The 21,165-nt window shown below is 44.2% G+C and overlaps 2 protein-coding genes across 5 annotated transcripts in view; one reads left to right on the forward strand and one right to left on the reverse strand.

The window, feature by feature from the left end:
- Positions 1-10,580, reverse strand: part of kank1a (KN motif and ankyrin repeat domains 1a) — a 60,203-nt gene extending 49,623 nt beyond the window's left edge. Inside the window, exons 1-2 of one of the 4 annotated variants that reach the window (XM_061730733.1) lie at positions 10,349-10,580; positions 5,371-5,486 (exon numbers count right to left, since the gene is read on the reverse strand). The gene's annotated coding sequence lies outside the window, so the exon portion shown is untranslated. Of the gene's footprint in view, positions 1-2,544; positions 2,669-2,951; positions 3,233-5,370; positions 5,487-10,348 lie in introns of those variants that run through there. The other 3 variants (XM_061730731.1, XM_061730734.1, XM_061730732.1) reach the window with 3 other exon arrangements.
- Positions 10,581-14,811: 4,231 nt separating this feature from the next.
- fbp1a (fructose-1,6-bisphosphatase 1a) lies at positions 14,812-20,846 on the forward strand. The gene is made up of 7 exons (XM_061730737.1): positions 14,812-15,046; positions 16,628-16,790; positions 16,931-17,023; positions 17,681-17,821; positions 17,929-18,066; positions 18,247-18,366; positions 20,268-20,846. The coding sequence occupies exons 1-7, from the start codon at positions 14,877-14,879 to the stop codon at positions 20,457-20,459; spliced, it is 1,017 nt and encodes a 338-aa protein (XP_061586721.1). The 5' UTR covers positions 14,812-14,876; the 3' UTR covers positions 20,460-20,846.
- Positions 20,847-21,165: the final 319 nt, after the last annotated feature.

Here is a 21,165-nt window from a genome sequence, read left to right on the forward strand (position 1 = left end):
GCTTCGAGGACACACGTCCATGACGGGGACGTCAGCAACGACTCATGAAAAGGAAGCGTTTTTCTAATCTGAATAAACAAAAAACAGGAAGCCTGGCAGCTGCAGTTGTGGGACGGGTCTGGGGATTTGCGTTGCCATGGTGACCCGTCCCTGAAACTGAAATCCGAGCAGGAGGCCGAGCCATTATCGGGTCGCCTTCGCCGCGGCAGGTGGAGACGTCATCCACCGAAACACCGCAAGCATCCGGCCCCGTGACAAGCACCGGCCAGCCTCACACAGAGATGCTCCCATGTGGCGAGCAGACGAGGGGCCTTTACGTGCACGGAAGCTTCTACCAGAACAGATAAGAGCGACACGTCGTCAGGAATCCGTCTCCGCTCTAAACAAAACCCCGACCACGAGAGGAAGTCATTATCTGCCGCGACGCTTTGCTGAGAAACGGTCGAACCCTCGCCGGGAAAATGTTTACTCACAGAATCAAACCCAGACGGGTTTTATGAAGGAATAACACCCCGCTTCAGATGCAGGTCACCTCAGAGCCTCGGGGCTTTCACCACTTCCTGTGAGGTTGGTTCCCTGAACCGGTGCTGAGGTCATCCGGAGGCCCATCAGAACTTGTGAAACCACCAAGAATTCCCAGGAGGCCGTCTGATTACTTCCACCAGGATGTCAAATGTACACAGAGCTTCCTCCTTGCCGGCGGTCTCAGCCGCACTAAACCGCCCATGAAGGTGATCCGACGGGAAGGCGGGTCTGTGCAGAACCCAACTTTTCACCATCACTGACCCAACCCCCCAAATTTTCTATAACCGACTAGTTTTTAATGGAGGTGCAGTTTTCTCAGTGGAAGCTGCTGGAGCTTCATTGGATCCCCTACAGTGGACAATCTTGATTTACATATTGACTAGGTAAAGGTTTTATTTGATTTGCCCCCCCCCCCCCCCCTTTGGGACTAGGCCTGTGTTGAAAAAAATCAATTTCCCAATTCTAAATCGATTCTCATATTAATTCCTAAAAATCGATTCATATGTCTAAAGATCGATTTTTTTTTTTTTTATTATTTATTTATGTTTTTTTTTTTTCATCATTACATTACAACTTTTGGTTATTTTTTTGTTTATCCCCAAAAAAGGAATGTTTTGTTGGACACGAGAATAACTGGTGCCATGTTTTTGCCTTTAAATATGTTTAAAAGGTATGAAAACATTAAAGTGTTAGGTTATAATTGAATAAATTGTCTATTTCATTACTTTATATACTGTCTTGGGGTTACATTTGCTAAAAATGCTAAAAAGCAAATGCTCAAAAATTAAAAAACCAAAATAGACCGAAAATGGAACACATAAAAACGGAATATGGGAAAAAATAAAACCGATTTCATCCGTCTCTGTTTGCTGCCCTGGATCTGTTTGGTAATTCTGACCCACATGATGTTTCTGAAAGCAGTTCTATCAGCATTCTGGGAGGTGATTGGTCCTTACAGCATCATTAGCTGCCAATACTTGCTGTTTAATCTCAATATAATACTAGTAGTAATATTTTGCATAACTACAGTCATATAATTCATGCAACAGCTCAAAAAACTGTTTTAATAACACTAACCCAAATCAATATCGGAATCGAATCGAGATAATCGATTCTGAATCTTAAGAATCGGAATCGAATCGATTCTTGACATCTGAATCGATCCCCAGCCATATTTGGGACCGGCAACATGAACACGAAGGTCAACACCTCGCAGTGGTGTGGAGGAGAAGTCCAGAAGCCCACCCAAGTGCTTCATCTCTGACCCTGCAACAACTCCAGCAGTCACCGTTTTTACTCTAAAGCAGACGTGGACGTCTGAACCGGACTCGTTGAGCCCCTCATGCATGGAGCTGTGCACATCTGAGAAGATCAGTGGGCTGAAAGCTTTGAGATGCAGGTTCTGACGGGTTTCGTGAGGCAGCAACTCCTGCTGATCTGCTGCGTCGCCGTCCAGGGAGCCAGCTCCTGCAGAAGAGCCGACGGAACTCGTTCACACACCCTGACATGTCAAATATCTTCCTTTGACTTGCCAGAAAAACCAGCTCGTCGGAGCGTCAGCCAACCTTCAAGCCAGAGCTGCCAGATCTTCAGAGAAGCAGCAGCTGACCTCCTGCAGCCGCCAGCAGAGACACCCGCACCAAGACCAGACTCGTCCCAGCTAAGTGTTTTTCTTTCGCTGAACAGAAACAATGTAGGTTTTGCATGCAAACTAAACAGGAGTTTTATGACGGATGTCAGAAGGTGGCGTCAACCTTCAAACCTCTGACAGGGGACAAGTACGCCCCTGCAGCAGGAAGAAAACACATTTAACCCTCAAAACCCGAGCCAAGACGAGGTTCTGCTGGGTCTCGAGAAGCAAGCGCAGCGAAAGCAACAACTTTGTTTTGACGGCGTTCTCCGGAGGGTTCGTTATCTGCCGTGATCACAGATCAAATAAAAGCCTTGTGCAGCACAAAGCAAGAAAAGTGCAATAAAAACTAAAACATCAGCAGGTTTTAAAACAAACAAGTCACTCACGCAGACGTCCAGCAACAGAACTGTCAACTGCTCAGAAACATCCCAGACAGGAATGAGGATGGACGTGGAAGCGTCCTCGCACGTGCACGCACGTGCACGAAGTAACCCGACTACACGAGCCGGTGAGACGGCTGTAATACGAGGAGCTGGTGGCTTGTGGGCCGGCACTCGCAACCTCTCAGCCGTAAACAGTCACGTCCATAAACAGGAGGAGCTGAGCGGCGGTGGCCATGGAGACGGGTGTGATAAAAAAAAAAAAAAAGTGGGACTTTGTTCCGACAATGATTTACAGAAAAAGATTGATATCTAGATTAGAGTTGGTTCCACTTGCACTTACAAATAATCACATAAAAACAATTAATCATATATATATATAATAGTTTACATAAACTGACTTCTTAACTCACAGTTTGCCTCAAAGTCTTTTTCCCCGTAGCAGAGTGAACTCGTCTCGCCACTCCTGAGCTGAACCGTGACCGGCCGCGCCGGGACGCTGAGTTTGCGGTACAAACACCAGCGACTCCTCCCAAACAGCTCCGGCACACGTCGTGAGGACAGATCCGAACCTGCTCCGAGCCGGCGGCTCCTCTGGGATCATTAGAAACGCTGGTTCAGACTCAACACCTGAACCAACGTGCCGGTCGCAGCCGATTAGGAGACGCAAAGGACGCCTGACCGACAACACCTCTAAGGAATACTCAGGCGTGACCAGCGCCGTCTGAAGGGATGATGGGAGCTACTAAATATTTCACCTTCAGCTGAACATGTCGGACCTGGGCAGGAAAACTGAGATTCTCCAGGTTTTACTGAGACTGTACGACCCTGGACACGCCTCCCGTGATGTCATCCACAGCCCCGTTCTCCTCGTACTGCGCAGCGCCGTGTCCCATCTGAGCAGAAAAGGAGCCGCAGGCCCACAGAGCCCTGCGGCTGCCGGGGTCGGACCCGTTATAAATCAGCCAAGCCCGGCAGAGAAGCTGCAGAAGTTCTGGTGAACCGCTGCAAAGGGCAGCCGCGTCAAGTATCGCTTTGGTGGTAAACTTTGGTGGTCTGCTCTTAGCTCTCCTAGGTCTGGATCTGCAAAAAACTGCAGTTCTGGATCCAGGGACAGTCGACTGGTCAGGTGAGATGTTTCATCGGGCCACCTTTTCATCCTCCCAGTAGCTCCGACCATGATGCCACCGACACGCCGTCCTTCCTGTAACGTCTGACCCCATGAGGCCCGAGACCGGTACCGGGTACGGTCGGTGGATGAATGGGAATCGTTCCAGAAAACAGGAACAAAAAACACGTGAAATGACATGAAAAGTCAAACATCAATAATCCGTTCCAACCATCCCTCATGAGGAGCACATAATGGCCGCGGGGAAGGTTTAACGAGAGAGAGGGATCAACATACCGAGGAAACAAAACGTCTTTGTGAAGCACACTTGGGAGGGTTAATCCCGGCCCCCTTCACTCATTCATGTTTGCCGCCACAGCTTCTCTCTTCGTCCCGCGAGCTGCAGCATGCAGGAATGAATCACGCAGCCATTCCCCTTTAACCACACAACTGGGAATAAAAATATCAGAAAATCAAAGTTCACCAAGCCAAACCACCTCCAACCACACGGGGCAGCGCATTAGGAGGAAACTAGGGCTGCACGATTAATCGTTAAAAAAAAAAATAAAAATCGCGATCTCGATTCATGCTTGAACGCAATCTCATTTCCAAATGACGACGATTTAAATTTTTTTATTTTTTTTTTTTTAAAGATGGCTGCATAAAAAAAGGACTAGGCCTATGTTCTAGGTTGTTGTAGTCCTGTCATGGTCAACTATCATGTTGTCATGTTTGTTATATTTTGTTAATGATTGTGGATTACATTTGGAGAAACATCTACCTTTCTCATCACCTGACACATATTGCACATAAATATTGTTAAAATTGTTATTGTTAAAATTATTTAAAGACAAGAGAGATGTTTATTGTTTTTATGTTCAATGTCAGCTGTTACAGCAAAAAGCAGCCAGAGGAATAATTTGTTGCCTCAGAACTACAGGATCTGTTACAAGTCCCCTTTCTGAAAGGGTGTTCAACTCAGGGAGGAACAAATATTGTTAAATTGTTATTATTGTTTAAATTATTTAAAGACAAGAGAGATGTTTATTGTTTTTATGTTCAATGTCAGCTGTTACAAAGTTGATGCCAGTCTTTTATCAGGCACCATCATATTTTTTGTAACGTTTACCTTTTGTATCGGCAGCTTCTTAATAGCAGCAAAAGGCAATGGGGGGTTCATCCCAGCCAGAGGAATAATTTGTTGCCTCAGAACTACAGGATCTGTTACAAGTCCCATTTCTGAAAGGGTGTTCAACTCAGGGAGGAACAAATATTGTTCAAAATTGTTATTATTGTTTAAATTATTCAAAGGTTTGTGTAAAGAAGACAAGAGATGTTTATTGTTATTATATTTTTGTTCAGCTGTTGCAAAGTTAAAGTAATAAGTGCAATAAATTTTATATTGGAAAAAAATCGTGAGAGAATCGTGATCTCAATTCGTGCAGCCCTAGAGGAAACTGTGTAAAACTACACCCCAAGTCTCGCGTCTAGATGAGACGATGAGGAAGCCAGAAAAATTACTGCTCCTCCTCCACCGAAGCGAACAAGCGTTCGTCTGGTTACGGTCTGTAAAACGGCTGGAGTTCCGCCCACCGCCGCCCGTTCACTGATCGTCAGTCCAACCTGGATCCAGACCCTGGTGGCCAGCAGATGAACCCAAACCCCTAACCCGACAACATCCACATCCCTGATTCCTGCGTCATCTCCACATCGCCGTGACGCACCTTAAACATCTTCACGAGCGTCTCACAGGATCGTTGTGGAGAAGCTTTTGTGACGGACCGTTTCAGCACAGGAACGACCTCGACCTCGATCTCGGACCGCTCCGACTCCACTGAGCCTGCAAATCCAGAGAAGCGATTAAAGGGGATTGTGGAGCAGTTGGTTCTGCCAGAACTTTGATCGCTACGCTAATGACTTCCTCCCAAGATCCGTCAGAGCTGGCCGCCGCCGAAAGCTGCTGGAGATCTTGAAGGAGGATTCCCTGGAGCTTGGCTTTATTTCATCCAGTTAGTCCATTTAAAATCTACCGCGCACGTCTTAATATTTGAAGTTGACGCTGAGAGGCCACTTTCATTATCCCGCTAATCTGACCCAATGATCTGAATATGGCGTGCTCCCTTTCATCCGGCGTGCTCTTCGAGGGGCTTGTTTGACTGTTTCATTTGAGTGGATTTACATTTCCAAACAGATCAGATCTTGTAATAACAGGGCAGGTCCTGGTCCCGGTCTTGAAACCCGGGCAGCTGCAACAACTCGGGTCAGACCAGCAAGAGTGGCTTCAGGCCGACCAAACCACCGCCGCCCCCTCAAGGCTACAAATGGACGACACCAACAGTATTTTTAGAGCTTAAAACGTGTAAGATGAGCACCCACGGGACACAAGTATGCACAGATGTTTGGACCAGAACTAAAATTACGGTGCAGCACCCCGTCAGGGGGAAATTACAGAGGAAACACCACAACAGAGACTCCTCTAAAACTGCACACCCACAGGAAGAGCCGGGCCAGCGCCGCTCACGCCGAGCTGCCGATAGGAGGTGATTTAGTCTAAACCAACACTGCAGGAATGGCAGTTGTGTAACCACAGAGGGGGGGGGGGTCTGACCCCGCTTTGATGTCGAGGACAGGACGGTCGTCTCACCAGGGCGTTAGTGACCTCAGCAGCCATATGTTCACAAACACCGAGCCTGATGGACCAACCGGCGCATCTGGTACCAAACCCGCGACAATCTGAACAGTCTGGAGCTCAGAAACGCCGGTGAATTCTGTCCCTACAATTAAAAGGTCAACATCTGATAACGACCCAGTGGTTTCAAAGCACTAGTCAACCGGGCCGAGTCTGACACCTGGTCCAGATCACTGACTCCCATCACAGACCAGAGGTTTTAGAGAAGGTGTTGAACCAGAGCATCCGACCTCTGGATCAGACTTTTATTTCCAAAGAGCAGAACCAACCGACGCAGCAGAACCTCCCTGGCGTGGACACTTCTGAATCCAACCCACCAGAGGAACGGAGCATGTGACCTGGCCGAGCGACGTGCAGGGTCACAAGCTTTTTTTTTTTTTTTTTTTTTTTTTTATAAATGGTGCACGGGAGAAAAATAAAAACAAACAGTATAGTATATTAAATTTAGGGGTGGTAAATTAGCGCATTAATTGTGATTAATACAGGGATATTTAGTGCGTTATGTTTTTTTAACCATTTAATCTATTTTTTAATCTCTAACTTTACTTTTTCTGTCGCAAGTTGCGTTTATTTTGAGTTATTCTGCGTTTGTGCTTGAGTTGTGGGTGGAAAACATCGGTCAGTCCCACCTTGAAGTGGACACCGGTTGGCTGCGTCTGCGACCGAGCGGCTGGCGAATATTCTTCAGTGGATGTAAATGGCTAGGACTGCAACTGTTCAAGTCTGTTAAAAAATAAATAAATGACTTTATAAAGCCACTTTTTTGTTGTTATATAACAATTTTTTGATCTGCACAATAATCTAATGAATTCAAAGGAAAACAATTCAAGTTGAGGGCTCTTCTCAGAAATTTTTAGGTGACATTAAAAGAGATTAATTAATTACAGATCTTAATTAATTGCAAAAATATTTTAATCGCTTGACAGCACTAATTAAATGATAGCACAAAGATGGTACCGTCCCCCAAGATACCCGGCAGTCGTGCTTTTCTTTTCTCATGAGGCCCAAAATGACTTTGGTTCGTCAGAGATTTAGCATTAGTTGGAGCTGCTGAACCAGACGGTGCAGGACGTCTCTGCGTAGCCTCCTCCACCAAATGCTTGACCTGCGTCTTTATTGTCAACAAGTGTAGAAGACTGGGTTCGGGCATGCGCCAGACATCAGACTGCTTCCACAACACGAGTCCAGAGAAGATGAGGACTCCCCCGTTTGACCCCAAGTCTCCCGCAGCACAACAGAGCCCACCGTCCGGGTCTGCAGCCCACTAATCTCACCCTGGAAATGCCTTCAGGCCCCGACACAGCTACGTCAGAAAGAGCGGAGGTGCTCGGATCACTGAGGACACCACATATAAGCAACGGCAGCTTCATTTACGCTGCTCCGACATGTCAAAGCTGATGACGGTCACTTTCAGCGGCAAGTAAAAGAGCTTTTGTTGAAAAGAACAAAGAAAAATTGAACATTCTTGGGCTCAAGGGGATGTTTTTCTGAATACAGGGCTGCTCCTAGTTTTTCTGGGGACTTGTGTTTTAAGTATGATTATATTTATGGAGAAATAAATTGCAAATATGTGGAAAAACAAAAAACAGATATTCTGACTTTATTAAAAGTTGAAAAACTGCAAAAAAAATTTTAAGAACTTGACTATAAAATCTTTAAAATTTGCTGGAAAATCTTTCAGAAATTCTGACATAAGAAATTAGTGAGAAAGCCCCTTCAGATCACAACAGAGGGTACTTATTTCATATTTCACCCTGAATTACTAAAATCTGCTTATTTATTTACCTATTTAGGTGGACAGATAGATCATTTAATTTCTCATCCGACCAAGTCTGCAAATGTGTCCTTTACTGAGCCCTTTGTATCTGCAGGGTTCTACCGCCGGCCCAGGTCCACAGTGATTTCAACACTCCTCAAATATCAGAATTCACAATAAGCGTTCCAGTTGCAACGTTGGAAAATGAACTGATTTTAACCTATATAGGTGATATTTACCACATGCTAGTAACTCCACACGTCCACTACTAAAAGCGAGACGCACTATTGTGTATATATGAATTAATGGATAAAAATAAAAAGAAAGAACTGAGTGCTCCCCCTAAAGCAGCTGCTGTGAAGACAGCTGGAAAGACCGGGCCGGAAACGGAGCAGTTGAACTGCTTCACCTTGTGAACTTGTCAAAAACTTGGGTGTTACTGTATGTTAGATGCTGATCTTAACTTCCAGAAACACATAGCTAATGTCTCCAGGACTGCCTTCTATCATCTTAGAAATATATATAAAGTAAGATGCTTTCTGTCACAATCAGACTCTGAAAAGTTGGTTCATGCTTTTATCTCCAGTAGATTACATTATTGCAATGCACTTTTTGCAGGACTAACAAAGCAAGTGTTACATAAACTCCAGCTTATTCAAAATGCTGCAGCCAGAATTCTAACCAAAACCAAGAGGTATGAACACATCATTCCTGTTTTATCCTCTCTTCACTGGCTCCCTGTTAAACAACGAGTAGATTTTAAAAGTACTTCTTATTGTCTTTAAATCTATGAATGGCTTAACTCTCTCCTACATGGTTGACATGCTCACTGAATACATACCGATCCCTTAGATCATCAAATAAGAGTATCCTCATCATACCTAGAATCCACACTAGATCTGCTCATGGTGCTTTCAGGCACTACTAGACTCTCTGGAATTCCTCGCCGCAGGAACTAAGGTCTGCTCCAACAATGCCCTCTTTCAAAAGCAGACAAAAACTTACCTTTTTGCACAGGGGTTTGAGTAAACGTTTGAGTAAACTCTCGCACTTTTGTTAAAATTGAATTATTGTTGTTTTTTCTTGACATACCTTTTGTCTGTTTCTGTTATTGTAAACCTGTAATTTTGTTTGTTTGTTTGTTCATGTATTTGAGCACATTGAGTCCATGCTCATCATGTGAAATGTGCTTTATAAATACATTTGCCTTGCCTTCACTGCCGGTGTCGTGCCAAAAAGTGATTGCCTGCCAGAATCTGATTTCTCCCCTGAAAATGGGTCTTTTTACCTGCCAAAAAAGTAATTGAAGGCCAAATACAATTAATGAAAGGTTGTTTCTACCTAAATATGATTTGATATCGAGTGAGTTGGCTGCCAGAATTTTCAGATTATGAAGCTCAAGAATGAGATCAACTCATATTTAGGCAGAAACAACTTTTCATTAACTGTTGGCCTTCAATCAATTTTTGGCAGGTGAAAATGCCTATTTTGTGTTGTAATGGTCATTTAAAAGAGTTAAAACGCAATACTGTGAGCTCTAGTGTTTATGAAGCTCAAGAATGAGATCAAGTCATATTTAGGTAGAAACAACTTTTCATTAACTGTATTTGGCCTTCAATCAACTTTTGTCAGGTAAAAAGACCCATTTTCACGGGAGAAATCAGATTCTGGCAGGCAATCACTTTTTGGCACAACACCGGTTCTGACCCGAGCACGTCCAGGACGTTTTGATCAAAATCTCGAGTGTTCCCTCCAGGAGAAAGAAAAGACACAAAAACAAACAAACTACAAACTTTGTCGGCTGCACATTTCCCAGCTCTTAGAGCTCAAAGTTCAGCCCCTGAGACGCAGCCGAGGAGCCGGACAGCTGGACGACACCTGAGCGACGCAGAGAGGATTGTGGCAGCAGATTACCGAGCCGACACCACGCGTCTTTAAGGCTGATTTATGGTTCCGCGTTACACCAACGCAAAACCTACGGCGTAGGGTACGCGGGGACGCGCGCCGTACGGTGCGCGTCGCCGCGTACCCTACGCCGTCGATTTAACGCAGAACCATAATTCAGCTTTGGACGTAATCCTGCTGAAGCAGCAGGGGGATGTCTGGTCTGCTCGCTGCAGCCCCCAGACCCAAAACATACATGCAACATACACCGAAACGCAATCACGGGGTTTAAAGCCCTCCAATAAAATAATACAAACACATTATAAGCTTTCAAAAGATAAGTGCATGGCTGGTTATTAGAGTGCAGACTCACCCGACGCGGACTCTTCCAGCTCTTCTGGGTCTGCAGCTCCTGCGTGAACTATACTCGTCCTCGGGTGGGGAATATTTGAGCCCAAGTAGTCTGGATGGAGCAGAAAGTTCACACAAACACACAGCGGGTTGTGCGTCCCCCCGTGGACCTGCTGGGCTCGGCTCGGTCCAACCAGCAGCCTCTTTGTACTTGTCCGCTCCGGACATGCGCAGTGGCGCCGCCAGGCAGCGCTCAGCCTTGCTGTGAAGGTCACTGGGCTCCACAGGTGTAGCTCACCTGTCCGCAACTTACCTGTCCTAATATCCGCCGACCCACGAGCAATGAAGGATATTTTATTCTCACCTTTTGAGTTAATATCCTTAGTATTTCCTTTATTTGGCTGCCTTTAACGCGATGTTGTTGTAAACTAAGCATATGTGGACAAATATAGACTCGACAAGACACTTTAGTAAAGTCGGTAACTTACTAATACAAATGAAACGAATTAAATATACGGCATTTAGCGCAGACCAGCTGTGATTTCATCGAGGTTACGTTGATTATGTCGAATTTAAAACTGTTGTTACTCTTCCGCAAAAGAATATAGTCCCGCTGATTATGCCGCGTTCCATTTGTCCTCGGAAGTCGGGATTTCCCAGTTCCCAGTTGGATTTTTCAACTGGAACACCCCTCGAAGTGGGATTTCCCACTGGGAAAGTGGGAGAGTCTTCACCACCCCCGAGTTCACATTCCGAGATGGCTGCCCCGGTTGTAAACACTAAGAGAGCTTCGTAGCACTTCATTCTAGTTTTGGTCACACTAAATCAGTCGTATACATGTATTGTTCGGCATATATATGCTGCTATAGTGTAATTTACATTTTTCATGTGGTATATGCGAACTACAAACTTGTTTACCTACTTTGTAACTGGAACGCTGATAACTCGGCTGTGACGTCATTCCCAGTTCCCAGTTCCGACTTCCGAGGTAAATGGAACGCAGCATTAGTCCCTTCGATTCGCGCATTAATATCAACATCTCTGCAACCAAAGTGCAGTTTTAGACCTAAGTTTTTTTTACTGGAGTTCAGTAAAACTTGGTACTTGGTACTGTCACAACCTTCTGTAATGGCCACTGTGGCTTTTTAGATCATTAAAATTTAACTACACCCCTTGCCGTGAAGTGGAGCTGCTCCTAGAGCGCCATCCTGTGTCGGTTAAATTAAAGTTAAACTGAAGATGTGGAATAAGTTTGACATGCCTTAACTATGCTGTTCGAGCTTTAATAAACCTGCATTGGGGGGTCCACACCCCTAATTATACAAGAAGGTATTGTTTTTATGAGTTTACCTAGAAAGGGAGATAAATGGATCCCAGTACAGCTGCTATGAAGTCTAAGACCACTAAAATGTCTTTGTACTAGATTATAAATGTGTTTATTTCAGCTGTAAAGTTGGACATTTTAACCTGCACATCGACTCTGTAGAAGACCTGCAGGTCCCTGGATCCAGACTCTAGTGGTCAGTAGAGGGACTACAGGCCCAGAACCAGATTATATTGGTTCCTGCCATGATGGTGAGACCAGGACGTCCGGAACTGGTTTTCCAAGCCACATTTGAGAAGTATAGGTGCCACCAGTCCCCATGTGAGTTGTTGTTTCAATTCTTCCTGATTTTAATTGAACCCAGATGTTAGAACGCCGGAGCTGACGGACGTTGAACAACACTAACCTTAAAGTGGTCTTTACTTTACTAGAAGCATGGTGGTGGCAGTATAATGCTGTGTTTATTTCTATGGACTCAACCAAATGTATGGACTTGACTCTGGGGCATACCTGTCAAGTCTCCCGTTTTGGCTGGGAAATTACCGTATGTTACCCCTCTTTCCCGCCATCCTCCCGTATTAGTATTTTCACGTAAATTTCCCGTTTTATAATATAATAATTTTTAAAAAGCATTAATGTGCCTCTCCAAACTGAATTGTCACTAAGCTTGGAGAACTGCCAACTGCTGTAGACTGCATGGTAGTTCTCGCGAGGTTAGTGGCAACAATGGGAACAAACTCAGAACAACACATCAGAGATGGATGGAAGACTTTGTGTAAATATCTCTAAAAATGGGAAAACGAATTTACTTTCCTAAAGAGGAGCAGGATGTTACAGTTACGACTTCTGAAAGAATTGTAACTGCGATGTTGGTGTCTCTCACAGGGGAAGGAACGATGTCCGTCAGAGAGCCACATGAGTGAAAATGACGAATTAAAAGAAAATACATTTCCACATACATTTTTCACTTGAAGACAATCAATGTGTATATAAACTGAAAATATTTAAAATTAATAAATGTGCTTTATTTCACTTTTGTGTTTTCATTTAGATTCTATTACAGTAATTACATGTTCACAGCATTTCAGTGTCAATAAAGGTCGAACTATCAGAATCAGAATCAGAAAGAAGTTTATTGCCAAGTAGTTTAAAACACACAAGGAATTTGTGGTGATGGGTACAATACAAAAGAGCAAATAATATTAAAGGAAAAAATGTACAAGTTGGTTTCTAAAGTGCCGGAGTAATGAAGACTCATTACTCCGGTACAAAGGTGACCTAGGATGTGCGTTAATGTGACGCATAAGGTCAGAAGCGGGGTCTTTACGTTAATGTGACGTAGAGTGGGGTGGGGGGACAGTGTGGTAGACGGGGGAGAGGGGGGTCCGGGACCTTGTAGATGAGGCCAGCTGCAGTCACATTCTGCGCACATCATTGTAGTTTGTAAGTGGTTGACACGTAGATATTTTAGTTTCTTGTTGGGCTGGTGGGACAGCGAGTGACGGAAAATGTCCCTTATTTTTCTGTTTCATATTTTTTATTGATGCAAAAGTAACAAGTGCAACATGTACCAGTGAATTTAAATTTACATACTTTTTAAGAACAAGAAAACGATAACACAAAACAAGACTAGATAAACAATACAATAAAATAGACATAGTCTGTTTGAAATAATTAACTGGACACATAAACATAAGGATAGACAAAAATAAAAAAGTTAAAATGTTTTAAAAAACAAAAAACAAAACCCAAGTAAAAAAAATAAAAATAAAAAGGGTGTGTGTGTGTGTGTGTGTGTGTGTGTGTGTGGGGGGGGGGGGGGTAGAATTTGTTCAAGTTTCCCCTTCTTGAATATCTAATTTTCTCTACTTTTAAAAATGACATAACCTCGTTAATCCACTGTGTACTGGAAGGAGCTGTCATGGATTTCCAGTTAAGAAGGAGGTGGCGTTTAGCAATTACGGAGGTGAAAGCTATTACTTCCAATTCTTTAATAGAGTATTGGGTATACTCCTCAGGAAGACCAAAAATGCCAATGTGTGGTGAGGCGTCAATAGTTTTTGAGAATACCTTGGACATGGTGTCGAAGTAAACTTGCCAAAAGTTTGTCAGGGCTGGAAAAGAGAAAAACATATGCGTAAGATTGCAAGGTGAGCCTGCACATCTGTCGCAAACATCTAACATATTTGGGAAAATCCTTGCCAACCTTGTCTTTGAACAGAGGTGTCAAGTAAGTACAAATACAAATACTTTGTTACCTTACTTAAGCAGAAATTTTGGTTATCTATACTTCACTGGAGTAATTATTTTTCAGACGACTTTTTACTTTTACTCCTTACATTTTCACGCAATTATCTGTACTTTTTACTCCTTACATTTTAAAAACAGCCTCGTTACTCTATTTCATTTCGGCCTTTAAAAAAAAAAACTATCCAGTTAAATTGCGCCATCCGGATAGAGTGAATTTGGTTGTGGTTGTGGCACAATGAAGGATGTTTTTGTCCAGTTTTGTTCTTACAGATTCCTGGAACTAAACTTGGATGTACATTCCAATAAAGGTTAAGATAAATGATAACATGAGGCATGAAGTTTGACTTTTTGCACCATTACAATACTTATAGGCAACTAGTCATCATATCTTCTGCTCTCTGAAACACATGTTAATTCTCAATAGTACACATATAGCCTATGGTTCTTATATATTTGCATTATACTAAGATGCATTCATCTATGCTTCTACCTGAGTAATGAATGTGAATACTTTTGACACTTGTCTTTCAATAATGACATCTAAATACAACTTTAAATTGTATCAAGGTCCAACGGGCACAAATGTCCCTTATTTTTAAATAAACTATACAGGTCTGCTCCAGAGGAGAACTGGCTGCAGAGAGGGGTCAGCTGAGGTGGGTTGAGGTTGACTTTTCCCCTCGGTGACCCAATCACACTTATCGGAAGCAGAGACCAAAGCTTTTCATTCAGTCAGCATGTGTTTGTCAAAGCCTCGGGAAAGTAAACCAACTGTCTTGCGCAAAGTTAGCCTGGATTCAGGCGTATTGTTCTGGTCACATCCCTCCATTGGAAACTTTATCGGTTCATCACAAAGGGGCCCGTGTTTGCGGCGGGGCCCCGCCCGCGCCCCGCCCCCAGACCCGTCCTAGTTCCGCGTTGCGGCGCATTTAAGTCCCGCAGCGCGTCCTCCGCGACTCTCACACCGCAGGAGACCATGTCCGACCGAGGGGGCTTCGACACCAACGTGGTCACCGTGACCCGCTTCGTGATGGAGGAGGGTCGGCGGGCCAAAGGCACCGGGGAGCTGACCACGCTGCTCAACTCGCTGTGCACGGCCGTCAAGGCCATCTCCAGCGCCGTGCGCAAGGCTGGCATCGCCCACCTGTGAGTTCTGACCAAAACCTCAGTAAAAGTTACAGCAGTAACTATGCACCTTTCAATAACTTTCACACTGCTGCACCTTTCACTTTTAAAAAAAATTGTATATATGTTAATGAGTCAAATGAATGATGCTGGTCTACAAAGCACTGAATACTAAACCGATCTTTATTCTTCAAAAAAGAGCGGTAAGGATTATCACAAAATCAAGTTATAGAGAACCATCAAATGAACTATTTATTAAATTAAGAGCATTTAAATTCATGGATTTAGTGGAATACAAAATTGCATTGATAATGTACAAAGTGTTCAACAGATTGTTACCTAGTAAAATTGTAAGCATGTTTAAAATAAGAGTAAGTAGATATGAGCTTCGAGGGAAACATATGATTGAAAAACCAAAGTCTAGGACTAAAATTAAAGATCAATGTATTACTGTAAGGGGTGTAAATATATGGAATGCACTTGATGAAAAAATGAAGATGTGCCAGTCGATTCATGCATTCAAACGTTTGTTTAAGTTTAATGTGTTTGAAAAATATGAGGGATCCAGTAGATGATACTATTACGGAATTATGTTCGGGATTGTGTAAACAATATGATTTATTTTTTGTACTATGTTTTGTATGTTTGATCTGAATAAGTTGATCATGTGAGAAGGGTAGGCGTAAATAAGCAATAGCTTCAGCCTATTCCTTTTCGTTAGGTCTCTTTTTTTTTTATGTGAACTAATGCTTTCAGTTGGTGTCTACATTAAGAATGACCTGACCGAAATAAATATATTTTCATTCATTCATTTATTCATTCATTCAATGGTCTTGGACCAAAATACATGGTTGATCTGTTAGTTCCTATGAAGCTCCCAGACCCCTGAGGTTCATCTGGATCTGGTTTGTTGTGTGTCACAAGAACCAGAACCAAGCAAGGTGAGGCAGTTCAGTTATTCTGCTCCTCACCGGTGGAACAAACTTCCTGTAGACCTGAGGTCTGCTCCAACTGTCAGCTCCTTTAAATCAGGCCTAAAAACTACTGTTTACTGAAGCGTACTCTTAAATTAAATACAGTACTTACCTGCTGTACTCTACTGCCCTTACTTTTTAACAACTTGTACTTTTTATTATTTTACCTCTTTTCTTATTGTGGTATTTCATTTTATTTTTTATTTACTGTTTAATTGTTTCTTGCCGCTTTTAATGTTGATGTAAAGCACTTTGAATTACCTTATGTTGAATTGTGCTATACAAATAAACTTGCCTTGCCTTAATCAGAGCTGTCATTTATGTATTTACTGTACAGTGAGCGAAACAACTAGAGTCAAATTCCCTGTCTTGTTTGACCTGACTTGGCCAAATAAACCTGATTCTGATCTGAGCAGTGTGGAACCTGACATCCGGGTTGTGCGTGGGCCAATCAGGAGGCGCATACCTGGAGCCACCACGCCCACCATGAGCATGTCAGCCATGTGATCTGCTGTCAGGCCCTGAATGGGGTCTTTCTTCCTGCAGAGCGTCCTCCAGTCACGTGCTCGTCCGCCCGGCAGCGTCTCATCTCCACCACAAAGCTCACAAAGCTCTCATGTCTCCTCAGCTACGGCATCGCGGGGAACACCAACGTGACGGGGGACCAGGTGAAGAAGCTGGACATCCTGTCCAACGACCTGGTCATCAACATGATCGAGTCGTCGTTCACCTCCTGCGTGCTCGTGTCTGAGGAGAACGCCAACGTCATCATCGTGGAGCCAGAGAAGCGGGTGAGTGCGCGAGCTGGAATGTGGTTGAGACGACGATGACGGCCCTGGAACCGGTTCTCCGGGGTCAAGTGGACGTTCCTCTGTCAAACACGTGTGGCCTGGTGGTTGGATGTTTTCAGACTCTTCTCCTTCTCTTCCAGGGTAAATACATTGTGTGCTTCGACCCTCTGGACGGATCCTCCAACATCGATTGTCTTGTTTCCATCGGAACAATCTTTGCTATTTACAAGAAGGTACCGACACGTTCAAGCTCCTGGCGGGGGGGTGGGGGGGTCCGAAGGTGTTACATCAGCCCTGAGTTTTGAGTAGAAAATGAGATATTTGTTGGCGGTGGGTCACTGGAGCAGACTTGAAGTCGTTTCAGCTCTTTAAGTTTTAAAGATGTCTGAAATGGAGTAAGTACATATATTTATATAGCTTATTTAATTTTTATAGCACCTTTTATTTATATAGCACCTTTCACAGACAACGGAATGTCACAAGGTGGTTCACAAAAAATAAAACATAAATAATAACACGAATAAAACACTACAATAAAACTAAAAATACGATTTTAAAAACAAGACAATACCGATAAAAGTACATAAAATCAACATGGTGGTCATAAAATAACTCTCTCACTACTGATGTTTAAAAGCTCGGAGAAACAGGTTTTAAGTTTGTTCTTAAAAGCATCGATGGAGATGCAGATCTGGACCTGCAGTTCCTCTATTGACCAGTAGGGTCCAGAGGAACCTGCAGTTCCTCTATTGAGCAGTAGGATCCAGAACATTACTCTGGTCTCGTGGAGTGTGCAGCAACCTTCAGAAAGCACTGCTCTGGGACAGAGACATACTGGTGTACTAGGAAGCGTGTTGCCCTGATGCTTCTGCTGGTTCTTGTTCCCTCAGAACAACGACGACGACCCCTGCGAGGAAGACGCTCTGCAGCCGGGCAGGAACCTGGTGGCGGCGGGCTACGCCCTCTACGGCAGCGCGACCATGATCGTGCTCTCCACGGGCCAGGGAGTCAACTGCTTCATGCTGGACCCTGTCGGTAGTCTCTCCCGAGCCCGGCAATGCTCACCTTTAACAAAACCTCTGATCCACTTGTTGATGAGACTGTCAGCGGCCCGTTTTTGTCTTTTTTTCTTCTTCAGGCGATTGGTGAATTCATCCTGGTGGAGCGTGACGTGAGAATCAAGAAACGAGGCAATATTTACAGCTTGAATGAAGGTTACGCCAATCTTTTCGACCCCGCCGTGACGGAGTACCTGCAGAAGAAGAAGTTCCCTCAGGTAACCCGAAAGCGTCGGGACTCCGGGACTCCTGGCGTCGGGACTCCAGGCGTCGATATTTGCCAAAAGCAATGTTTGACACATTCTCCTGGTTTCCACCGGCAGCTGTAGTTTAGGTGTTTGATCTTTTGCGTTTGAGCTCTCATCTTCTGCTGAAGTCATGTTTTTAACTCCTTGCAGGACGGCAGCGAACCCTACGGAGCGCGCTACATCGGCTCCATGGTGGCAGACGTCCACCGAACCCTCATGTACGGAGGAATCTTTCTGTATCCCGGGAACGTGAAGAGCCCCAAAGGAAAGGTCAGGACCTCTCTGCTGGTCCTCCAGAACCCCACGTGGTCCAGAACCCCCACGTGTCCTGTAGCAGCTGGAGGATAAACTCACGTGACCTTTGAAACTGTTATTGAGGAAAGGGTTGGTGTTAGAGTCTGGGCCCATCATCCTGCTCTTTCTCTTCTTTGAAACAGTTAGTTTGGTTCCCCCACGCTTGAATTGGATATCCAGGCAATGGTACCGACAAGCATCAGTCAGAGGTGGCTCTTAATGGTGGCTCTTTGTTGCTCCCGCACGAGTCAGCCTCACTATGATTGGTTCAGGTTCAAATGGCTGTAAGGAGACCGGTACCAGAACCGCTTAACACGGGAGAACCTGGTAAAAGTCAATTTAGTAACCTCCCTCCATCCATCCATTTTCTATACCCGCTTTATCCTTTGCAGGGTCACGGGGGTCTATCCCAGCTCGTATTCAGGTGAGAGTCAGAGGTTCACCCTGGACTGGTCGCCAGTCCATCGCAGGGTCACATACAGACAAACAACCAGACACACTCACACCTACGGGCAATTTAGAATCATCAATTAACCTACTACGCATGTTTTTGGACTGTGGGAGGAAGCCGGAGGGAACCCACGGGGAGAACATGCAAACTCCACACAGAAAGATCCTGTCGGGCCTGGGAGTCGAACCGGGAACCTTCTTTCTGTGAGGCAACAGTGCTAACCACTAAGCCATCATGCTGCCCCAACTTAGTAACACGATGAGCTAAAAGGTCCTTGGTTCCGTCCTCTCCACCGAGAACTTCCTCCCTTGAGTCCACCGTGACGCTGTCGCAACCTGGTTTCTGCATCTCTCCACATCCTCCTTTGTTTGCAGAACTGGGGAGGTTGCACGCCGTTTTGAAATGTTTTTGAGTAAGAAGGGGTTGTTGAGTAAACAAACGCACAACTTCCAGTTCGTACCCTCATTTCTTTTGAGTAGTAATAATAATGAATTTAATTGTAATGCACTTCACATTCAATGAATCTCAAAGTGCTACACTTAGACCATTATTCATTCATACACATCCTCACTGGTGATGGTAAGCTACATTTGTAGCCACAGCTGCCCTGGGGCAGACTGACAGAAGCGTGGCTGCCATTCCGCACCAAACGGCCCCTCTGACCACCACCAAACATTCAGACACATTCACACGTAGGTAGGCACTTGAGTCTCTTTTCTGACCAGACGAGAAGAGTCCCACAGGACGGGAACTTGGCTGAGGCGTCATGAACCATGTAGCTCCTCCAAAGGTGAGGGAGCGAGAGAGAGCACCCGTGACTTCACAAGAAACAAGAAACAGCACATGGAGGCGTATTATCTTCAAAACAGACAGGAACTGCACGGCTTTGGCTTTTCATTCACAGCTCGGGTATAAAATTTAGCAAAAGTGACGACAGCCATCCATTAAGGTTTTGCAGTGCAGCTGTCAATCATAAACATGCAATTATGCATAAATATGTGGTTTTCTAAACTTTTAGGTGATGTGGTACGATGATAAAAGCTCGTCCACTGATGTTAAATCTGACGGTTGAGTTAAGTTAAGTAGAGATCAATTCTATTTTAGAGCCAGACGTGGTGGCCATATGATGTTTTTCCTTCTTCCGCATTCCCCCACATGAGTTACTGTGCTGTGCTGCCCCCATGTGGCTAGAGATAAGAGGTATTTATTATTTTCACTGCAACCAACTTGGCTTAAGAGTTTAAAATAAGCAAAAACTAACAAAAGCTAAATGTGAATATTTTTTCTGAATAATTTGAATTTTTCCTTTAACCCGCTCTGGTTATGACGGTAATATGTGATAATAAAGTTATCTGAGTTGCAAACGAAGAATTGGAGCTGGTTTAACATCAGCAGAAAAAAACTGAAGCTCGTCTCTCGCTTACAGCTGCGGCTGCTGTACGAATGCAACCCCATGGCCTTCATCATGGAGCAGGCGGGCGGCATGGCCTCCACCGGCTTCGAGAACATCCTGGACATCCAGCCTGAGAACATCCACCAGCGCGCTCCGGTGGCGATGGGCTCCCCCGAAGATGTGCTGGAGTACATCTCCATCTGCAAGAAACACGCCAAGAAGTGACTCCTGGGGTCGTCCCGCCTCCAGCAGAAGAACCGCCCTTAGCCGGATCTTCTTCAGAGGTTCTGCTTAAAAATGTAGAAATTTCGTCATTGACAATTACACATTTCTGTTTTTTAGAAAGCTGACAGAAGGATTTTTGAGTGAAAATATTTAGTTCATAAGCTCAGAAACGCACCAGAAACATACCAAAGAAGAATGTGCCAAAACGTATGAAACGCGTACTTGAAGAGGCGCAACATGAAGGGTTTTCTCCTCCGTTTACTGACAGATGTGCCTTAATTTACACACGTGTGGCAATAAGCAAACACATCTTCACAATCAAACAGGATTATTTAACTGTAACGTGTTGACTGGAGTTATAATAAAATCAAATCTGTGAAGATGAAACCAGGGTTTTTATAATTCTTTCTCAATTAACACGGTTAAAGCACAAAAATGTAGAAATGTTCTTCATTCTGTTCAGAAATAAGTTCTTGTTTTTGTTTTCTTTAAACGTGGATCAGCTGCGGTCCCTCGCCTGTTTAAAAATGACCACAACTCACCAGATCCTCATCGCTTTTTAATTCAAGGCAAGGCACGTTTATTTGTATAGCACAATTCAACACAAGGTAATTCAAAGTGCTTTACATCAACATTAAAAGCGGCAAGACACAAACAGTAAATACAATAAGAAAAGAGATACAATAAAAAGCACAAAAAGTAATGG

This window comes from Cololabis saira, chromosome 9, assembly GCF_033807715.1.
Source record: "Cololabis saira isolate AMF1-May2022 chromosome 9, fColSai1.1, whole genome shotgun sequence".
In the NCBI taxonomy this organism is placed as follows: Eukaryota; Metazoa; Chordata; class Actinopteri; order Beloniformes; family Belonidae; genus Cololabis; species Cololabis saira.